The 20,780-nt window shown below is 36.8% G+C and overlaps 2 protein-coding genes across 3 annotated transcripts in view; both read left to right on the forward strand.

The window, feature by feature from the left end:
* The first annotated feature begins 2,033 nt into the window (after window positions 1–2,033).
* LOC117482263 (CD209 antigen-like protein C) lies at window positions 2,034–6,903 on the forward strand. Of its 2 annotated transcripts, none has more exons than XM_034130324.1 (7): window positions 2,034–2,186; window positions 2,453–2,530; window positions 2,924–2,980; window positions 4,440–4,508; window positions 4,661–4,785; window positions 4,903–5,003; window positions 5,306–6,903. In XM_034130324.1, the coding sequence occupies exons 1-7, from the start codon at window positions 2,063–2,065 to the stop codon at window positions 5,451–5,453; spliced, it is 702 nt and encodes a 233-aa protein (XP_033986215.1). In that variant the 5' UTR covers window positions 2,034–2,062; the 3' UTR covers window positions 5,454–6,903. The 2 variants fall into 2 exon arrangements, with proteins under 2 accessions (XP_033986215.1, XP_033986216.1); XM_034130325.1 differs by having other exon boundaries at window positions 4,930–5,003.
* Window positions 6,904–7,401: 498 nt separating this feature from the next.
* The window catches only part of LOC117481928 (desmoplakin-like), a 55,698-nt gene continuing 42,319 nt past the window's right edge, over window positions 7,402–20,780 (forward strand). Inside the window, exon 1 of the mRNA XM_034129865.1 lies at window positions 7,402–7,525. Within this exon, the coding sequence (XP_033985756.1) occupies window positions 7,402–7,525 (124 nt within the window). The remainder of the gene's footprint in view (window positions 7,526–20,780) is intronic.

Here is a 20,780-nt window from a genome sequence, read left to right on the forward strand (position 1 = left end):
TTTCAGGTCAGATAACAAACCAGACATAGGATAGACATTTATTATTCTATCTCTATCAATCTCAATAAAGCATTTTGATTTGAGTTGATGTCAGGTTGAAATGTATTATTATTATTTTTCCTTTGGGGGTTTCAGCTACTGGTCCACCGGTGAGCCAAATGGAAGTTCGAAGCGGGACGAAGACTGTGCAAAAATATCTTACCGTGGTGTAAACAGCTGGATAGATAAACATTGCAGTTATAATACAAGTGGATGGATATGTGAGAAGAGATTTGCATAACTCCACATCTAGTCCTACAAAACGATGATGAAAAAACAGGAACAAGATGCATTTCTCATTTTCAGCTTAAATCCAAATGTGGAGGTCCAGGTGGGCGAGGGTTTGGACTCTCACGTAGATATCTGGAGTCACGTCATGTCTCAGATTTAGGATTAATGTTCATTTTTTAAAAACTGTAATTACAAGGCCTAAAAGTGTATTTTTTCTGCTTTTGAGATTATAATATTGGCTGCCTTCTTTTAGATTCTATTATTTCAATCATGCCAACTTGAAATCACGTCCTGGTTTTGTGTCTTAGAGATGTAATGATTTTATTTTCTATTCAAAATCAATGACTCATAAGTCATATGAGAAATTAATGTTGCAACAAGAGAAGTTCTCAAATTATAGCGGGAAGTGCACTTTTGTACCCTAACTACAGTACATCTTCTCCCTTCTGGGTAAACTATGCTTTCAATGTTCTCCTATTTTTTATTTTATTAAAAAAAGAATTCAGAGTGTGTTGTAAAGAAGTAATGTCAGTACTTGTTGGCATACTACTGGATGATTATGTAAGTTAACTACAGGGGTTTATTTTACACCGGATATTGGTGATAATGTCATTGTGAATGTGGTCAAAAAGTGATATTTTGAAAAATTGTCAAACTAATAAGTACAGAAATAACCAGTTCTGGTGCAAATACATAAGGGTAGAGTATAGTAATTTAGATAATAATAAATTAAAAAACATGACATTTCTTTGCATTACAGGTATGTGTCACTGATAAACAATAATGATGATTTTCTTAGGAAGTAAAAAAAAAGTGTGAATTGTGAATAAAAGTCCAAATTACACAAGGTACACAAGAATCAATACGTCAAAGCTGCAGCAGAGGTTGTAACAGCAAGCGAGTTGTGAACATTAAGGAAGAAGAGAGACCATTTGACTTCAAACCAGGAAGAACAAGAGTGGTTTTGCAGTTTTAGGCAACGAAGAATAGTATTTATTATCATATGCATATGTCTGGTTTATGTTGCATGACGTTTATATTTATGTATTTGCATGGCCGCGTTCGAGTCACTTTGCAATCTCGGCGCGGCTGCTTCTCTATCAACTTTCTGGCCTTTGCCATACCCGTCATTAACTATTATATCTGATGTGCTACACAGAGGATTGTTGCTTATTTTCATTGTATATGTATAGTGTAGTTAAAATATATAGCTTTTAATACAACACCGCAATAAAGTACACATCACATAATTAATATAACACAATGCATCAATATGCATAGATATGCATCAAAACAGATTATGATTTAGATTTACACAACTTTACAGCAACTTCAGAGTTTTTTAAACCAGCTCTTAAACACTTTAGCATTGAGCCGATTAGGCTTTGCATTCACTTTAGAGGCCATTGCTTATGGATTTTGATTGTCTCGCTTGTTTTTTGATGAACAAAGTAAACAAACTAATGTGATCATTAATTACCTAATTAACATTAACATGATCAGTAATGACAAAGTAGAGTTTTCCTTCCTGGAGGAAAAATGTTTTTGAGGTACCCAAAGATATGCACATGGAGCAGCAGTCAAATCATAAAATACTGAGTTGAGGAACAAAGGCAAATCACTCAAAAATAAGGAAGAAGAGAGTGTTTGAGAGAGAGAGAAAGAGAGAGAGAGAGAGAGAGAGGTGTATGCTGAGAGAATCATTAAATAAAGGAAGATCACAAATAAGTGCCCTTTAAAGAAGACACTTTGACAAACACCATCAGCACTCTGCAGAGGCTCTACTGATGAGATGGTTTCCCTTGAAGAAGAACCTGAGCTCTCCACGATACACGAAAACTTTGAAGATGTCTCAGCCAGGAAAGCTGCATCCCGCTGCTCTGTTGAAGACTTCAACGTGCCTGCTGCAGCGCCTGGTAAGACAGAAATCATAGTCCAACAATTTAGAGTTGTTGAGTTTATAATAACCTTATTTTCTAAACTTAATTTTAAACTTAAAGATCATCATATATATATATATATATATATATATATATATATATATATATATATATATTGCATGAGAAATTAAAGACAAAATCAACATCTCAGTCTAAAGTGTAAAGTTTCTCAAACAGCCACTTGTGCAAGTCAGCCTCCATAAACCTCCGTGTGTGTGCATGTTTCTGGGTTCTACACACAGGAATGAAAATGTACAGACTGGTTGTTGTGATTTTGGGACTCCTGTGTATCCTACAAGCTGCTCTCATCGTTTACCTAAGTAAGTCTTCTTAATTTGTGCCTCTCACTTCTGTAGCCAGTGCAAGTGATAACCGTCCCTGTTTCAATTATTCTTTTGCAAGATATGACGATCACTTGTTCTGAATGCTTTCGGAAAAAACACATCACTGTGTATTAGGGTGTGCAATATGACCTACAATTTTAAATATAAAATATAAAAAGTTATTTGCACAACTCATGGACATTTTATTAATATTCATTTCAACAGTATGTGCTCAGAGTGAATGTATTTGTATTAAGAGATTTGCATTGAACAATAATTGCTCTGAAATAATTATAATCAAAACCAGCTCGGTTAATTTGTTTTAAAGTGAATACTTTCTTCAGTTGATCCAATTATCATAGTTGGTAACCTCTCCACTGAAAATGACAGTTTCACAGCAAAACTCCCTGACTGAAGAGAGAGACGAGATGAAGAGCATCAACCTTGGTAAGTATTAAGATTAAACTACTGCAATAATCAGGGGTTTGATCTGAAGGGGTAAATCGTACTTAATCAGTACTAAATATCACATTAGGTAACAATATATCATTTTTTTTAATCTGAGGCTTTTATCCGAAGCAACCTACAATAGGTGCAATAAACCATACAAATACAAACATCAAGAAACATGCATATCAGTGAGCATGCTGAGTGATGCTAATCTCTGTAAAAATACTAATAGACGTCTTTGAAGTCACGTCCACACCGTAAGCGCTTCACATCCTGATAATGTTAGTTCAATTTTTTTTATGTTTTACATTTAAATTACTTATCTTACACATTTAAGAAGAGGAAATTATACATATGTTGTTGACAATGAGAGTAATGTAGGCCTGTTATACTGAGTGATATATATTATACACACTGCTATGCTTTCTGCACGGACCTCACAGCTGTTTTCACTGTAAACATCGCGTCGTAGCAGTTAATAAAATAATATCCAGGGGATGCATGCAGAGCTGTCATTGGCTGAGATATGTCCGGCCGTGTGTCACGACTCTTTTAAACATCACTGTTGCCAGAAGTGTATCCTCGATTATAGCTCCTCCAGGGAGCCTCCTCGATGCTCGGTCCTTGGTCCTCGAAGTGCATTCAGAGAAATGAGATGTCCTTCAACATGGCGCGCTGAAATCCATTTCCGGGTCACTACTGGAGGACCGAGGATTCGAGGAGTCGAGGAGTCGAGGAGTCGAGGAGTCGAGGAGTCGAGGAGTCGAGGAGGGGAAATTAATGAAATGAGAAAGGGCCCCTGACTGAGGAGCTAGATGAGTTGAAGAGAATCAACCTTGGTAAGTATTAAGATGAAACTACCCTAAAGTCAGGGGTTTGATCTGAAGGGGTATAAGGTATACTACATTGGTGGTGTATATGAAATAAATAAAGGTGTACTTTCTCAGGCAGAACACGGAAGTGACAGGTGTTTGTGTGGTACAGTGTGTGTGTGTGTGTGTGTGTGTGTGTGTGTGTGTGTGTGTGTGTGTGTGTGTGTGTGTGTGTGTGTGTGTGTGTGTGTGTGTGTGTGTGTGTGTGTGTGTGTGTGTGTGTGTGTGTGCGTAGATGCGGCGGACCGACAGGTCTCAGTTGGTTTGGTGTCCTATGGTATGGTGTAACAACCCCAAGTGGTCAGAAAATTCATAAATGGTGTATCTTTGCTCATAGACCCTCTGGGAAATCATTTCAGGTTTGTCATTGATAACACCTCAGCTCTTTTGTAGCTGTAAGAGGGAATACAATCATTTTTTCATGCTAAATTTAAACAAAAGTTAACAAAACAAACTACTACTAACCTGATTCTTTTGAAAATAATAACTTCTCATTCAAAATGACAGCTTTCAGCAAAGTTCCCTAAAAGCTTTTTATTCAGTATTAAAAGGAAAGAAACATCACAATAGAATTTCTGTTTCAGAAATGGTGGCAACTAACAAAAACCTGTCTGAGGAAAGAGACGATCTGGGGAGGACTCTGAGAGCCGGGGGTAAGTCTGATAATGAAATCAATTGTTCAGCCGGTGGGCCTTTATATCATACGGTAGATACCACCTTAGTACTTTATTTAGTAGATTAAGCATCTGGTAATTTTGGTATTACGGTTTTATCGTTCTTTCTGTTTTCCACTATTCTTATCAAGGATGGATGTACTTCAGCGGTAGTCTCTATACCATTTCTCCTATCCAGAAAAACTGGCAAGCGAGTAGGGATGACTGTCTTCAAAAAGGGGCAGATCTGGTGATTGTCAACAGCAGAGAAGAACAGGTGAGTGTGTGTGTGTGTGTGTGTGTTTGGTTTGTGTGTGTGTGTCACAGAAGTGGTTGGCAGCATGTCACGGTTTATATTGTGGTTGTGATTGTGCGTTTTTCTCTCCACAACAAGGAATACATAACACGTTTTCTGAAGCAGGTGTGGATTGGACTCACTGATCGAGAGACAGAGGGCAGATGGAAGTGGGTCGATGGGACCCCGCTGACCACAAGGTTCACTCATTATTTCACTTTTCTATTGTCAAGGTGCATTGTGACAGACACTCGCTCTGCAGCTTCATGTCATAATTATGTTATTTTCACATTAAATTATTTGTATATTAGTAACCTACCAACCTCTCTGAACACAATTACATTTTGTGATGTCCTTTTAAAGCTTATTTCATGTCAGATAACAAACCAGACATAGGATAGACATTTATTATTCTATCTCTATCAATCTCAATAAAGCATTTTGATTTGAGTTGATGTCAGGTTGAAATGTATTATTATTATTTTTCCTTTGGGGGTTTCAGCTACTGGTACACCGGTGAGCCAAATGGAAGTTCGAAGCTGGACGAAGACTGTGCAAAAATATATTACGATGATGCAAGAATAAGCTGGACAGATAGCCATTGCAGTTATAATACAAATGCATGGATATGTGAGAAGAGATTGGCATAACTCCACATCTAGTCCCACAAAACGATGATGAAAAAAACAGGAACAAGTTGCATTTCTCATTTTCAGCCTAAATTCAAATGTGGAGGTCCAGGTGGGCGAGGGGTTGGACTCTCACGTAGATATCTGGAGTCACGTCATGTCTCATATATAGGATTAATGTTCACTTTTTTTAAACTGTAATTGCAATTCCTAAAAGTGTCTTTTCTCTGCTTTTGAGATTATAATATTGGCTGCCTGCTTTTAGATTATCTTATTTCAATCATGCCAACTTGAAATCACGTCCTGGTGTTGTGTCTTGGAGATGTAATGATTTTATTTTATTTTCAAAACAAAGTCTGAGTTTTCCGATGAATCCCTCACTATAAAATAGACTGAGCTGCATTTGACAAACAGGTCACACGTTTTTTTTGTAAGTCATATGAGAAATTAATGTTGCAACATTTATTTTCACCAAGAGGACTTGGGTCTTCTCCAAGTCTTGTTGATGAAGAGCAGTTCTCAAAGTATAGAGGGAAGTGCAATTTTGTATGGATGGATGCTTTCCTATTTTTATTTTATTTTAAAAGGAATTCAGAGTTTGTTATAAAAAAGTAATGTCAGTACTTAGCGTACTACTGGATGATTATGTAAGTTAACTACAGGGGTTTATTTTACACCGGATATTGGTGATAATGTCATTGTGAATGTGGTCAAATTGTAAGTGATATTTTTAAAAATTGTCAAACTAATAAGTACAGAGATAACCAGTTCTGGTGCAAATACATAAGGGTAGAGTATAGTCATTCAGATAATACAACATTTAAAAACATGAAATGTCTTTGCATTATGTGTCACTGATAAACAACAATAATGATGATTTTCTTTGGAAGTAAAAATAAATGCGTGAATTGTGAATAAAAGTCCAAATTACACAAAGTACAGAAGAATCAATACGTCAAAGCTGCAGAGGTTGTAACAGCAAGCGAGTTGTGAACATTAAGGAAGAAGAGAGACCATTTGACTTCAAACCAGGAAGAACAAGAGTGGTTTTGCAGTTTTAGGCGATGAAGAATAGTATTTATTATCATATGCATATGTCTGGTTAATGTTGCATAATGTTTATATTTATGTAAGTGCATGGTTCGAGTCACTTTGCAATCTCGGCGCGGCTGCTTCTGTTACAACTTTCTGGTCTTTTCCATACCCGTCATTAACTATAATATAACTATACCTTAGTGTGAACTACTAAGGTTTCCCCTTGAAAAGAGATGTTCTGATCTCAACAGGACTTACCTGGTTAAATGTAGGTTTTCAAAAAATAAATAAATAACAATAATAGTGTGTGTATTATGTTATAATGCAGTTTTAAATATGTGTTAACACGATGTTCAATTTAAATGTAATTCATTTGATTGGGACAAACCCCTTTGTAATAAAACAAATACAGACCATTGATCTGATGTGCTACACAGAGAGTTGTTGCTTATTTTCATTTGACATGTATAGTGTATATAATAGCCTATATAGCTTTTAATATAACACCTCAATAAAGTACACATCACATAATTAATATAACACAATGCATCAATATGCATAGATATGCATCAACACAGATTATGATTTAGATTTACACAACTTTACAGCAACTTCAGAGTTTTTTAAACCAGCTCTTAGTTGAGGAACAAAGGCAGATGACTCAAAATGAGGAAGAAGAGAGTGTGAAAGAGAAAGAGAAAGAGAGAGAGAGAGAGTGAGAGAGAGAGAGAGAGAGAGAGAGAGAGAGAGAGAGAGAGAGAGAGAGAGAGAGAGAGAGAGAGGAGAGAGAGAAAGAGAAAGAGAAAGAGAGAGAGAGAGAGAGAGAGTTAGAGGTGTATGCTGAGAGAATCATTAAATAAAGGAAGATAAGTGCCCTTTAAAGTAGACACTTTGACAAACACCATCAGCACTCTGCAGAGGCTCAACTGATGAGATGGTTTCCCTTGAAGAAGAACATGAGCTCTCCACGATACACGAAAACCTTGAAGATGTCTCAGACAGGAAAGCTGCATCCCGCCGCTCTGTTGAAGACTTCAAGGTGCCTGCTGCAGCGCCTGGTAAGACAGAAATCATAGTCCAACAATTTGGAGTTGTCGAGTTTATAATAACCTTATTTTCTAAGATTAATTTTAAACTTAAAGATCATCAATTTATATATATATATATATATAAATATTGCGTGAGAAATTAAAGACAAAATCAACATCTCAGTTTAAAGTGTAAGGTTTCTCAAACAGCCACTTGTGCAAGTCAGCCTCCATAAACCTCCGTGTGTGTGCATGTTTCTGGGTTCTACACACAGGAATGAAAATGAACAGACTGGTTGTTGTGAGTTTTGGACTCCTGTGTATCCTACAAGCTGCTCTCAACATTTCCCTGCGTCTCACTCTCTGTAAGTCTTCTTAATTTGTGACTCTCACTTCTGTAGCCAGATATACAAATAATTATTTAGCAAGATATGACGATCACTTATCCTGAATTATTTCAAAAAAAACACATCACTGTCTATTAAGGTGTGCAATATGACCTACAATTATAAATATAAAATATAAAAAGGTATTTGCACAACTCATGGACATTTTATTAATATTCATTTCAACATACAGTATGTGCTCAGAGTGAATGTATGTATAATTATTTGTATTGAACAATAGTTGCTCTGAAATAATTATAATCAAAACCAGCTCGGTTAATTTGTTTTAAAGTGAATAATTTCTTCAGTTGATCCAATTATCATAGTTGGTAACCTCTCCACTGAAAATGACAGTTTCACAGCAAAACTCCCTGAATGAAGAGAGAGACCAGATGAAGAGAATCAACCTTGGTAAGTATTAAGATTAAACTACTGCAATAATCAGGGGTTTGATCTGAAGGGGTAAATCGTACGTAATCAGTACTAAATATCACATTAGGTAACAATATATAATATTTTATTTATCTGAGGCTTTTATCCGAAGCAACCTACAATAGGTGCAATAAACCATAAAAATACAAACATCAAGAAACATGCATATCAGTGAGCATGCTGACTGATGCTAATCTCTGTAAAAAACTAATAGACGTCTTTGAAGTCACGTCCACACCGTAAGCGCTTCACATCCTGATAATGTTAGTTCATTTTTTTTATGTTTTACATTTAAATTACTTATTTTACACATTTAAGAAGAGGAAATTATACATATGTTGTTGACAATGTATTGGTTCTTTGTTTTGTGGCTGTAAGAGGGAACACAATATTTTTTTCTTCACAAATATACTTAGTTCAGTTATATACAAATATATAACTGAACTAAACATATCCTGTATTACTGATATGGTCCTGTTGGAAATAATGACAGCCTCTCCATTCAACAGGACTGTTTAGCAGAAAGAATTTCTTGAAAACGTGATAAGGTGTTGGAATAAGAAAAGGAAATAAGGACATTATCATTGATAGATTAACATACTATACAATGGGAATTCTGTTTTAGATCTCTAGGCAAAATTGAAAATGACAGTTTCAAAGCAAAAGTCCCTGGCCCTTTCTCATTTCTCTAATTCCCCTCCTCGACTCCTATCCTCGTGTCTTAGTCCCGCCCACAGGAGATGCGAGCAGTGGAGTCGAGGAGGGGAACCAAGGAGAGAGGAGGGGAACCGAGGAGAGAGGAGGGGAAGCAGCAGGCGGTTAGAGAAATGAGAAATCCTCTCCTCTGAGCGGTCATTTTAAAGAGACGTCCATTAATGATGACAGGAGGCACAGCACTCTGTCTGATGGACAGAACTGTGTTCATGACGACTTATACATTTACTTTTAATTCATTCACAGTGCGGTATAATGAGACAATAACAGGCTACAGATGCGGACATATATACACACACACACACACACACACACACACACATATATATTTATATATTTATATTTTATTATGTGAAGCACTAAATGATTTTAGAAAAATATCGACTCTTTGTTTGTAGATATCTACTAAACTAAAGCATACCAATACAGAGAGTAATGTAGGCCTGTTATACTGAGTGATATATATTATACACACTGCTATGCTTTCTGCACGGACCTCACAGCTGTTTTCACTGTAAACATCGCGTCGTAGCAATTAATAAAATAATATCCAGGGGATGCATGCAGAGCTGTCATTGGCTGAGATAAGTCCGGCCGTGCGTCACGACTCTTTTAAACATCACTGTTGCCGGAAGTGTATCCTCGATTATAGCTCCTCCAGGGAGCCTCCTCGATGCTCGGTCCTCGGTCCTCGAAGTGCATTTAGAGAAATGAGATGTCCTTCAACATGGCGCGCTGAAATCCATTTCCGGGTCACTACCGGAGGACCGAGGATTCGAGGAGTCGAGGAGGGGAAATTAATGAAATAAGAAAGGGCCCCTGACTGAGGAGCTAGATGAGTTGAAGAAGAACACGGAAGTGACAAGTGTGTGGTACAGTGTGCGTGCGTGCGTGCGTGCGTGCGTGCGTGCGTGCGTGCGTGCGTGCGTGCGTGCGTGCGTGCGTGCGTGCGTGTGTGTGTGTGTGTGTGTGTGTGTGTGTGTGTGTGTGTGTGTGTGTGTGGTCAGAAAATTAATAAATGGTGTATCTTTGCTCATAGACCCTCTGGGAAATCATTTCAGATTTGTCATTGATAACACCTCAGCTATTTTGTAGCTGTAAGAGGGAATACATCATTTTTTCATGCTAAATTTAAACAAAACGTAACAAAACAAATTACTACTAACCTGATTACTACTATAGATTTTATTTTTAAAGTAAATTCAGATTGAACATAGTAAAAAACTGTAAATTGTAGTTTCCGTCCAAAAAAACCCCATTACTTATAGTGAAAACCACCCTTGAATGATGGGATAGTAGACTAAAAGCTTTAGGAATCCAAACTAAAACATATAATTAGTACCGTGTATCAAGATTGATGCAAAACAAGTGAAATTTGACCTTTATAGAGAGGTTTAGAAAAAACAAAACCCACCTCTGTGGTCATTTGGGTATATTTGCCATATCTCTGGAACCTGTTGAGGTCTCCATATTAAGTTGAATAATTAAAACTAAAGTTAATATAATCAAATATAATCAAATATATTCTTGTATAACCCACAATGAAAATGCATTATATTTCATGTTGTTCTATAATCACAGTATTTACAAACACAAGGGGTTTGGTAAATTGAGTTTAAGGCCTATTATAGTTTATCACTACGGGGTGTTACTGTTTAAAGAGGGGAGACAGTTGTCTTCACTCACAGCAAGCTGTGCACAGGAGACCCCTGACTCAATGGAAAAGTACTGAAGCCCCAAAATGGGTTAAGGCCATACCATAGGAGAATATGTTTGGACATATCCAGTCCTGCACACCAGAGGCCATGACCTTTCCCCACATATATGGGTATGAAGGTGTGTCTTTGGTTTTCTGTCCCTGTGTGGAGCATAAAAGCACTGGTTGAGAGGGAGAAAGCTCCAGAGCGGGGGTTTTCCTTGGTAAGTTCTCTGAAATTGACTTTGATTTTGAATGTATTGTTGAATGAAAGTTTTAATGTGTTTTTTATCACCAACCATTTATGAGGATATTCCTCTAAATTCTGTCGGAAGAATTTAAAAGGTACAATTTAAATGTCACAACTGAAGTGGGCCAGTTGAAGTTAGAATTTACATGTCACAACTGAAGTGGGCCAGTTGAGGTTAGAATGTAAATGTCACAACTGAAGTTGGCCAGTTGAGGTTAGAATTTAAATGTCACAACTGAAGTGGGCCAGTTGAGGTTAGAATTTAAATGTCACAACTGAAGTGGGCCAGTTGTGTTTAGAATTTAAATGTCACAACTGAAGTGGGCCAGTTGTGTTTAGAATTTAACTAGACCACTGGTTTTTTAACCCCTAGTGGTTAAAGCACGTTATTGAATTTTGTTGTTGAATGTTATATTTGATGAAAACATTTAAATATTAAGAGTAGCCTACATACAAAATAGGGGGAAAGTAGAAGGTCAATGATAGAAATATAGAATAGAAAATATCAAGAAGATACTGTAGTGATCTCTACAATAAAACAGTTTAGTTCAGCCTAAATTCAAATGTGGAGGTCCAGGTGGGGGAGGGGTTGGACTCTCACGTAGATATCTGGAGTCACGTCATGTCTCAGATTTAGGATTAATGTTCACTTTTTTTAAACTGTAATTGCAATGCCTAAATGTGTATTTTTTCTGCTTTTGAGATTATGATATTGGCTGCCTGCTTTTAGATTTTCTTATTTCAATCATGCCAACTTGAAATAATGTCCTAGTGTTGTGTCTTAGAGATGTAATGATTTTATTTTATTTTCAAAACAAAGTCTGAGTTTTCCGATTAATCCCTCACTATAATTAATATTAAGATATTAATAGGAGGATGTGCAAAACAGGCAAACTAATAAGGCTTTATTTAAACATTAAAGAATACTTTAACTTAAGGTCTTCTTTTGAATAAGAAAAAAAAGTTGGGGGTATCAACAGATAAATATTAAGTCTGACAAAGTACTTAACGTCTAATATATTGCATAGTTTATTTTGGCACTTGATAATCACCTTCCCTGAATTTGACTCAGGTTTAACTAAAGTCTGATTTAAGGGTTGTTTATATTTCACATCATTAATCAGAATCTGCAAAGTAACAAAAATAAATGTAATGGAGTAAAAATACCAGGTTAACCTCTGAATTGTAGTGGAGTAGAACAAAGTAGTATGCTGCTGTAACAAAAACATTTCCCAACTTGGGATCAATAAAGTATATCTTATCTTATCTTATCTTAAGATGATCGATGGCTACTGCCATATTTGCAAAATTTGCCTCTGAACCTTGACAAGTGCATGTTTCAGGCTTATCAATTAACAACAGGTGGGGTCACAGACATAAGACCAGCTGTTAAATAAAGCTCTTCTGACCTTAGCTGTCATGTGGGTATATTAATGCTGCCCATTATGAACACAAGCGATTTTCACCCATTTATTAATTATATGTTTTAAATTTGATAACACCACTGTGTTTCGTATCCCCTAAACCTCCAGGGTGTACACAGTTTAATACTGGCAACTTCTAATTGTGGGAAATACGAAAACGTCTTTTAAAACTACAATTCCCAGTAGAGACGTGTCATAGAACATGTTGCGAAACACACAATAGCCAGCATGTGTAGTTCTGGGGGAGGGCTGGGCTGGACCCGTCCAAGTCCAGTTTTGGATAGTCTGCCGTGGTTCCATTCCATTTCAAAGAGCTGTTTGACGCTCGGCGTAACCTTGTCGCACTGCCACTCCAACATCCAATCACAGAGCTTGAGGACTAATCACGGGGTTTGGGTCCTACACATCCACTGGAACGTAGATTATAAAAGTACAATATACACTTCTCGCTAGAAATCTAATCAAAAAGCATTTTAATGGCCAAACTATTGCACAATTTAGGATTTTCCAGAGAGGGTTATTTGTGAATAAAAGAATCTCCGGAGCGTTTGCAATCAACGGGAGCATGTTGTTTCTTACACGACCACTAGAGGTGCTACACTTTAAAACGTGACTCTGGGTCGTATTAAAATGCTGAACAATCGACCTATATGGACGTTATTTGTAGGAGGACAGGCTGTTCTGTTGATAATGATAGTTCATTTTCAGAGAGACAAGTGACAATTTGAAGAGAATCAACCTTGGTAAGTATTAAGATGAAACGACTGCAATAATCAGGTTTTTGATCGGAAGGGGTATAAGGTATACTACATTGGTGGTGTATATGAAAGAAATAAAGGTGTACTTTCTCAGGCAGAACACTGAAGTGACACAAAGAAAACATGATTTGAACAACCCCAAGTGATCAGAACATTTATAAATGGTGTATCTTTGCTCATAGACCCTCTGGGAAATCATTACAGGTTTGTCATTGATAACACCTCAGCTCTTTTGTAGCTGTAAGAGGGAATACAATCATTTTTTAATGTTACATTTAAACAAAACAAACTAAATCAAATCAAATCAAATCAAATCAAGTTTTATTTATAAAGCACATTTAAAAGCGATTTTTGGTCGAGCCAAAGTGCTGTACATGTAATAAAAACACATTACTACAAAACACAATAAACGACAATAAAAAACAGATATAACTTAAAAAACAAAATAAGAATAAAACACACGGAATAGTCAGGAGTCGTGCTCCGCTCTAACTAGAAAGCCAGAGAGAAGAAGTGTGTTTTTAGTTTTGATTTAAAAACCCCTAGGGTGTGGGCCGACCTCACATGGAGGGGCAGAGTGTTCCAGAGCCTAGGGCCAGCTGCTGCGAAGGCTCGGTGCCCTCGGGTTTTGAGCCTGGTCTTGGGCACTACCAGCAGCAGCTGGTCAGCAGACCTTAAAGCTCTGGCTGGGGTGTAGCGCTGGAGCAGTTCAGTTATATAGGCCGGAGCCAGCCCATTTAGGGCTTTAAAAACAAATAAAAGGATTTTAAAATCAATTCTGAACCGAACTGGAAGCCAGTGTAGTGAGGCCAGAATAGGGGTGATGGGGTCGCGCTTTTTGTGACCAGTCAGCAAATGTGCAGCAGCGTTTTGGACTAGCTGTAAGCGTTTGATTGAGGCCTGGTCCATACCCACATACAGAGCGTTACAATAGTCCAGTCTCGAGGTTACAAAGGCGTTAATAACCCTTTCTAAGTCTTTAAAAGATAAATACGACTTGGTTTTGGCCAATAGTCTTATTTTAAAAAAGCAGGATTTTACTACGGTGCTGACCTGCTTGTCAAATTTAAAAGTGCTGGTGAATGTCACTCCAAGGTTCATGACCGAGGGGAGGATGTTTTTTTTGATAGAGCCCAGAATATCAACCGGAGAGGCTGGAGGTTGCGGTCCAAAAAAGATGACCTCGGTCTTGCTCTCGTTGAGGTTGAGGAAGTTTTTGCTCAGCCAGGATTTTATCTCTGCTAAGCAGTCCATCAGCTGCTGTAGTGAGTGTGTGACATTTGCTTTGAGAGGCAGACTACTACTAACCTGATTCTTTTGAAAATAAAAACTTCTCACTCAAAATGACAGCTTTCAGCAAAGTTCCCTGAAAGCTTTTTATTCAGTATTAAAAGGAAACAAACATCACAATAAAATTTCTGTTTCAGAAATGGTGGCAACTAACAAAAACCTGTCTGAGGAAAGAGACGATCTGGGGAGGACTCTGAGAGCCGGGGGTAAGTATGATAATGAAATCAATTGTTCAGCCGGTGGGCCTTTATGTCATACGGTTGATACCACCTTGGTACTTTACTTAGTAGATTAAGCATCTGGTAATTTATGTATAAATGTTTTATAGTTCTTTCTGTTTTCCACTATTCTTATCAAGGATGGATGTACTTCAGCGGTAGTCTCTATACAGTTTCTTCTATCCTAAAAAACTGGCAAGAGAGTAGGGATGACTGTCTTCAAAAAGGGGCAGATCTGGTGATTGTCAACAGCCAAGAAGAACAGGTGAGTGTGTGTGTGCATGTGCGTGTGCGTGTGTGTGCGTGCGTGTGTGTGTGTGTGTGTGTGTGTGTGTCTGTGTGTGTGTGTGTGTGTGTGTGTGGGTGTGTGTGTGTGTGTGTGTGTGGTGTGTGTGTGTGTGTGTTTGTGTGTGTGTGTGTGTGTGTGTGTGTGTGGGTTTGTGCATGTCACGGTTTATATAGTGGTTGTGATTGTGCGTTTTTCTCTCCACAACAAGGACTACGTAATAAGTTTTCCTAACCAGGTGTGGATTGGACTCACTGATCGAGAGACAGAGGGCAGATGGAAGTGGGTCGATGGGACTCCGCTGACCACAAGGTTCACTCATTATTTCACTTTTCTATTGTCAAGGTGAGCTGTGACAGACACTCGCTCTGCAGCTTCATGTCATAGTTATGTTATTTTCACATTAGTGAGAAATGATTTGTATATTAGTAACCTACCAACCTCTCTGAATACGACTACATTTTGGGATGTCCTTTAAAAGCTTATTTCATGTCAGATAACAAACCAGACCTAAGGACAGACATTTATTATTCTATCTCTATCAATCTCAATAAAGCATTTTGATTTGAGTTGATGTCAGGTTGAAATGTATTATTATTATTTTTCCTTTGGGGGTTTCAGCTACTGGCACACCGGTGAGCCAAATGGAAGTTTGAAGCTGGACGAAGACTGCGCACAAATATATTACCATGGTGTAAACAGCTGGACAGATAGCCATTGCAGTGATAATACAAATAAATGGATATGTGAGAAGAGATTGGCATAACTCCACATCTAGTCCCACAAAACGATGATGAAAAAAACAGGAACAAGTTGCATTTCTCATTTTCAGCCTAAATTCAAATGTGGAGGTCCAGGTGGGGGAGGGGTTGGACTCTCACGTAGATATCTGGAGTCACGTCATGTCTCAGATTTAGGATTAATGTTCTTTTTTTTTAAACTGTAATTGCAATTCCTAAAAGTGTCTTTTCTCTGCTTTTGAGATTATAATATTGGCCGCCTGCTTTTAGATTCTCTTATTTCAATCATGCCAACTTGAAATCATGTCCTAGTTTTGTGTCTTAGAGATGTAATGATTTTATTTTATTTTCAAAACAAAGTCTGAGTTTTCCGATGAATCCCTCACTATAAAATAGACTGAGCTGCATTTGACGAACAGGTCACACGTTTTTTTTGTAAGTCAAATTAATGTTGCAACATTTATTTTCACCAAGAGGACTTGGCTCTTCTCCAAGTCTTGTTGATGAAGAGCAGTTCTCAAAGTATAGAGGGAAGTGCAATTGTGTATGGATGGATGCTTTCCTATTTTTATTTATTTTAAAAAGAATTCAGAGTTTGTGAAGGTGGTCAAACTGTGTGATAAAAGTGATATTTTTCAAAATTGTCAAACTAATAAGTACAGAGATAACCAGTTCTGGTGCAAATAAATAAGGGTAGAATATAGTCAATCAGATCTTTTGCATTATGTGTCACTGATAAACAAAATAATGATTTTCTTTGGAATTTAAAAGAAAAGTGTGAATTGTGAATAAAAGTCCAAATTACACAAAGTACAGAAGAATCAATACGTCAAAGCTGCAGCAGAGGTTGTAACAGCAAGCGAGTTGTGAACAATAAGGAAGAAGAGAGACCATTTGACTTCAAACCAGGAAGAAGGTTTTGCAGTTTTAGGCGATGAAGAATAGTATTTATTATCATATGCATATGTCTGGTTAATGTTGCATAATGTTTATATTTATGTAAGTGCATGGCCGCGTTCGAGTCACTTTGCAATCTCGGCGCGGCTGCTTCTGTTACAACTTTCTTTTCCATACCCGTCATTAACTATAATATAACTATGCCTTAGTGTGAACTACTAAGGTTTCCCCTTGAAAGGAGATGTTCTGATCTCAACAGGACTTACCTGGTTAAATGTAGGTCTACAAAAATAACAAAATAACAATAATAGTGTGTGTTTGATGTTATAATGCAGTTTTAAAAATGTGTTAACATGATGTTCAATTTAAATGTAATTCATTTGATTGGGACAAACCCCTTTGTAATAAAACAAATACAGACCATTGATCTGATGTGCTACACAGAGAGTTGTTGCTTATTTTCATTTTACAGGTATAGTGTAGTTAAAATATATAGCTTTAATACAACACCGCAATAAAGTACACATCACATAATTAATATAACACAATGCATCAATATGCATAGATATGCATCAACACAGATTATGATTTAGACTTACACAACTTTACAGCAACTTCAGAGTTTTTTAAACCAGCTCTTAAACACCTTAGCATTGAGCCGATTAAGCTTTGCATTCACTTTAGAGGCCATTGCTTATGGATTTTGATTGGCTTGCTTGTTTTTTGATGAACAAAGTAAACAAACTAATGTGATCATTAATTACCTAATTAACATTAACATGATCAGTAATGACAAAGTAGAGTTTTCCTTCCTGGAGGAAAATTAATTAATATCCCTTTCAACATCTGTGTTCAGAGTACATATTTGTAATTCTTTGTATGGAACAATACATTCTTTGAAATACTGTAAATCTAATCAAAACCAGCTCAGTTATTTTGTTTTAAAGTGAATAATTTCTTCAGTTGATTACATCATCAAATGTTGTTGGTAACCTCTCCACTGAAAATGACAGTTTCACAGCAAAACTCCCTGACTGAAGAGAGAGACGAGATGAAGAGAATCTACCTCGGTAAGTTTGACGATGATAATCTCCCAGTTAAATCCTGTGCAGCAAGAAGGGACTGCAGAGGAAGAGCTAATAAATGACAAGCTGTACTGTAAGAGGAAACAAGATTTGTTTCTTCACAAACATACCTAACTGAACTAAACATATACTGTATTACAGTTTTTTTCAATTGCTAAAACACATTTTTTGACAACAGGGCTCATTTTGTCAAAACACTAAACACAATTCACAAAATCACAGACCCAAAGTGCAAAACACCTCATATATCTTGCAAAATGAATCACTGCACCCAAAACTACATAAACACTTTTGCACCAAATGGCACACACTTCATTTACAGTTTTTTTCAGTTGCTAACACACTAGAATTAGACATAAAGCACAATAATTGAATCTAACACTCAAAGAGCAAAACCTGAGCTCAAATCTCCAAATATCTAAACACATTTTCAGCTCTGCACCCAATTTGCAATTCAACTTGGCACTTTTTTTGCAAAACACTGCACACGGTTCTCTAAGTAAGACACAGAAATCTGACATGTTCACTTGTTTGCCATTTTCAAAACACTGCCATTGAAAATGCTACACACATGAACCAATCAACAAATACACATGCCAAATGACCATAAACACCAAACTGCTTTATTGGTGACTCAGCAATCAGTTTGTAAGCACTAGAAAAAGGCTTCATGTAAGAACTTTTTACAACAACAATGGATAAATGGATAGCAGCAAGAGGAAGAGAGAGAGGGAGGATGAATTGAAGTCATTTGAAGAGTTATTTGCAGCATATCGGTTAAAGGTGTATGACTGTCAGGCCTCTATACTGTAGGTGATGCTTCTTCTGCAGGTTGATGAGGAGCTGTGGCCAGACCCAGCTAAGTGGTGATATTTCAGTTTTTTGTATTTATTTTTCCTCAAAGTATGCAGAATGGGAACATGTCACAGTGGACGCACAAAATACAAATATGAATCAGAAATTTTGAATAATATGTCCTCTTTAAATATTATTTGATTACTGTATGTTTCTCTTTGAAAACAAGGATTTCACAAGACAATACAAAAATATAATGTGGATTGGACTGACGGACAGAGACACAGAGGGAGAACCCAACAATTATCAGAAGAGAAATGAAGACTGTGTGAATATAAACCACTACCAAAACAGCTGGAATGATGAAGTATGTGAAAATGAAAATTTCTGGATCTGCGAAAAGAAAATGTAGCTCTACATACACACTGGGTTCACACCGTAATGACAGCAACATGAAGAATATTAAGATATCATGTATTTCCCACCAGCTTAACTTTAAGGCAAAGTGACACATTAGACTGAAATATCCCACGGTGTGTTCTGCTTTAGGCGATAAAAAACACTTTACAGTGGCAATGTATCAAAAGAAAATGTTAAAATGTGACATTATTTATTTGGCGAACATAGCCCAGTTTCAGCAGAACTCTTTTCTCAGGCACTTTATGTCCTGAAGTTTTGTTGCAGGAGAAACCCAGTTGATTGTATATGTTCTTTATACTGATGTGTTTGAGAGAAAACACGCTCATGTTTGTTTGCAGATAATGTCAAATTGTATATACAGCATATATATAAACGGCACAAAGGCTCTTATGATATTATGGATAGTTTTTTAGGTTGATTGCAGTAGTAAATATGTGTAATAACAATACAGGTTTGCAGATTATAAGAGATTAGCTTGACTGACTTCAAACAAATATAATGGCTTTAACTTTCTTTCAAATGTGGCTGAAAATATGGTATTTTTGATGTGATGGAAGTATCCTTCATTACACGTCTGAACTGTAAGGAAAATAGTATCTCTTCTTAACATTGTGTGAAATTTTGCTTCAATAAAAAGAACAAAATCATCTTCGTTTTAGACGTTTCCATGTGTTTTGTGTAGTTCTTACATGAAGCCTTTTTCTAGCTTACATCCTAGTTGATGAGTCAACAATGAAGCAGTTTGGTGTTTACCGTCATTTGGCACGTGTATTTTTGGTTCATGTGTGTAGCATTTTTAATGGCAGTGTTTTGAAAATGGCAACAAGTGAATATGTCAGATTTCTGTGTCTTACTTAGAGAACCGTGTGCATTGTTTTGGCCAAGTTGAATTGCAAATAAGGTGCAGAGCTAAAAATGTGTTCGGAGATTTGAGCTGAGGTTTTCCTCTTTGAGTGTGAGATTAAATAATTGTGCTTTTCAGCATGTGTTATTTTAGTGTGTGAGCAACAGAAAATGAACTGTAAGTGAAAACACCCACGCCATTTATTTATACATCCAGCCGGTGGCAGTAAAAAACTTCAGCCCTGACTGTAAATAATAACTGGACTTTGACTTTGTGCAGTGCAGCATTAAGGAGATCCAACACAAACAATAGTGGACCATAAACTGCAGCACTTTCTCATGTGCAGGTCAGGCAAGGTATGGAGCAGTAAACACAATCATTTGATTTAATTTCTTTATTTGATCTCCAATAAATAATGGTGGGAACTTGTCATTTGATACACTGTGTTAAAAAAGTTAGTTAATAATTTTACCGTCTTGAGTATTATTATTTTTTGTTACCAACAAATGAGAAATGTATAACAAGGCTTGTAAATTGTTATTCTTGGTTTTGTATCCCCTCCAACTTTTAATTTTCAAAACAAAACTTTCAAGGTGAGTGACAAATGGCATAGGAAAGACATTACAGTAAATGTAAATTGAAACAAGTTTGTCCTCAAATTCTTAACAGTCTGATCAGGGAACTGGATGTTCACACTTACTGTCTTCTTCAAGAGTGAGCAAATAAGCCCATTACCACTGCGACCAGATTTAGAAGATGACACAAACAGGAAGAAACAAGTGTGTGAAAAAAGACTCACACTGACTCACTGTCTGTTTCACTAGAACAACTGAAAGCTCCTTATAATTATACTGTATGATCAAAACCTTTCATACATGCCATTTCTTCATCACCCTTTTACCTTTGAATATAAAGTACAACACAAATCACAAGGAACAACGTATTTGACCTAAAGCCGTATATTTTAAATATATAAATCTGAAAAGCATGTTAAAATTCAGTGTTTTAGTGTGCATTTAATTATTTTTTTATTGAATCGGGAGTACTAAT

The sequence above is a fragment of the Trematomus bernacchii genome, unplaced genomic scaffold, assembly GCF_902827165.1.
Source record: "Trematomus bernacchii unplaced genomic scaffold, fTreBer1.1, whole genome shotgun sequence".
In the NCBI taxonomy this organism is placed as follows: domain Eukaryota; kingdom Metazoa; phylum Chordata; class Actinopteri; order Perciformes; family Nototheniidae; genus Trematomus; species Trematomus bernacchii.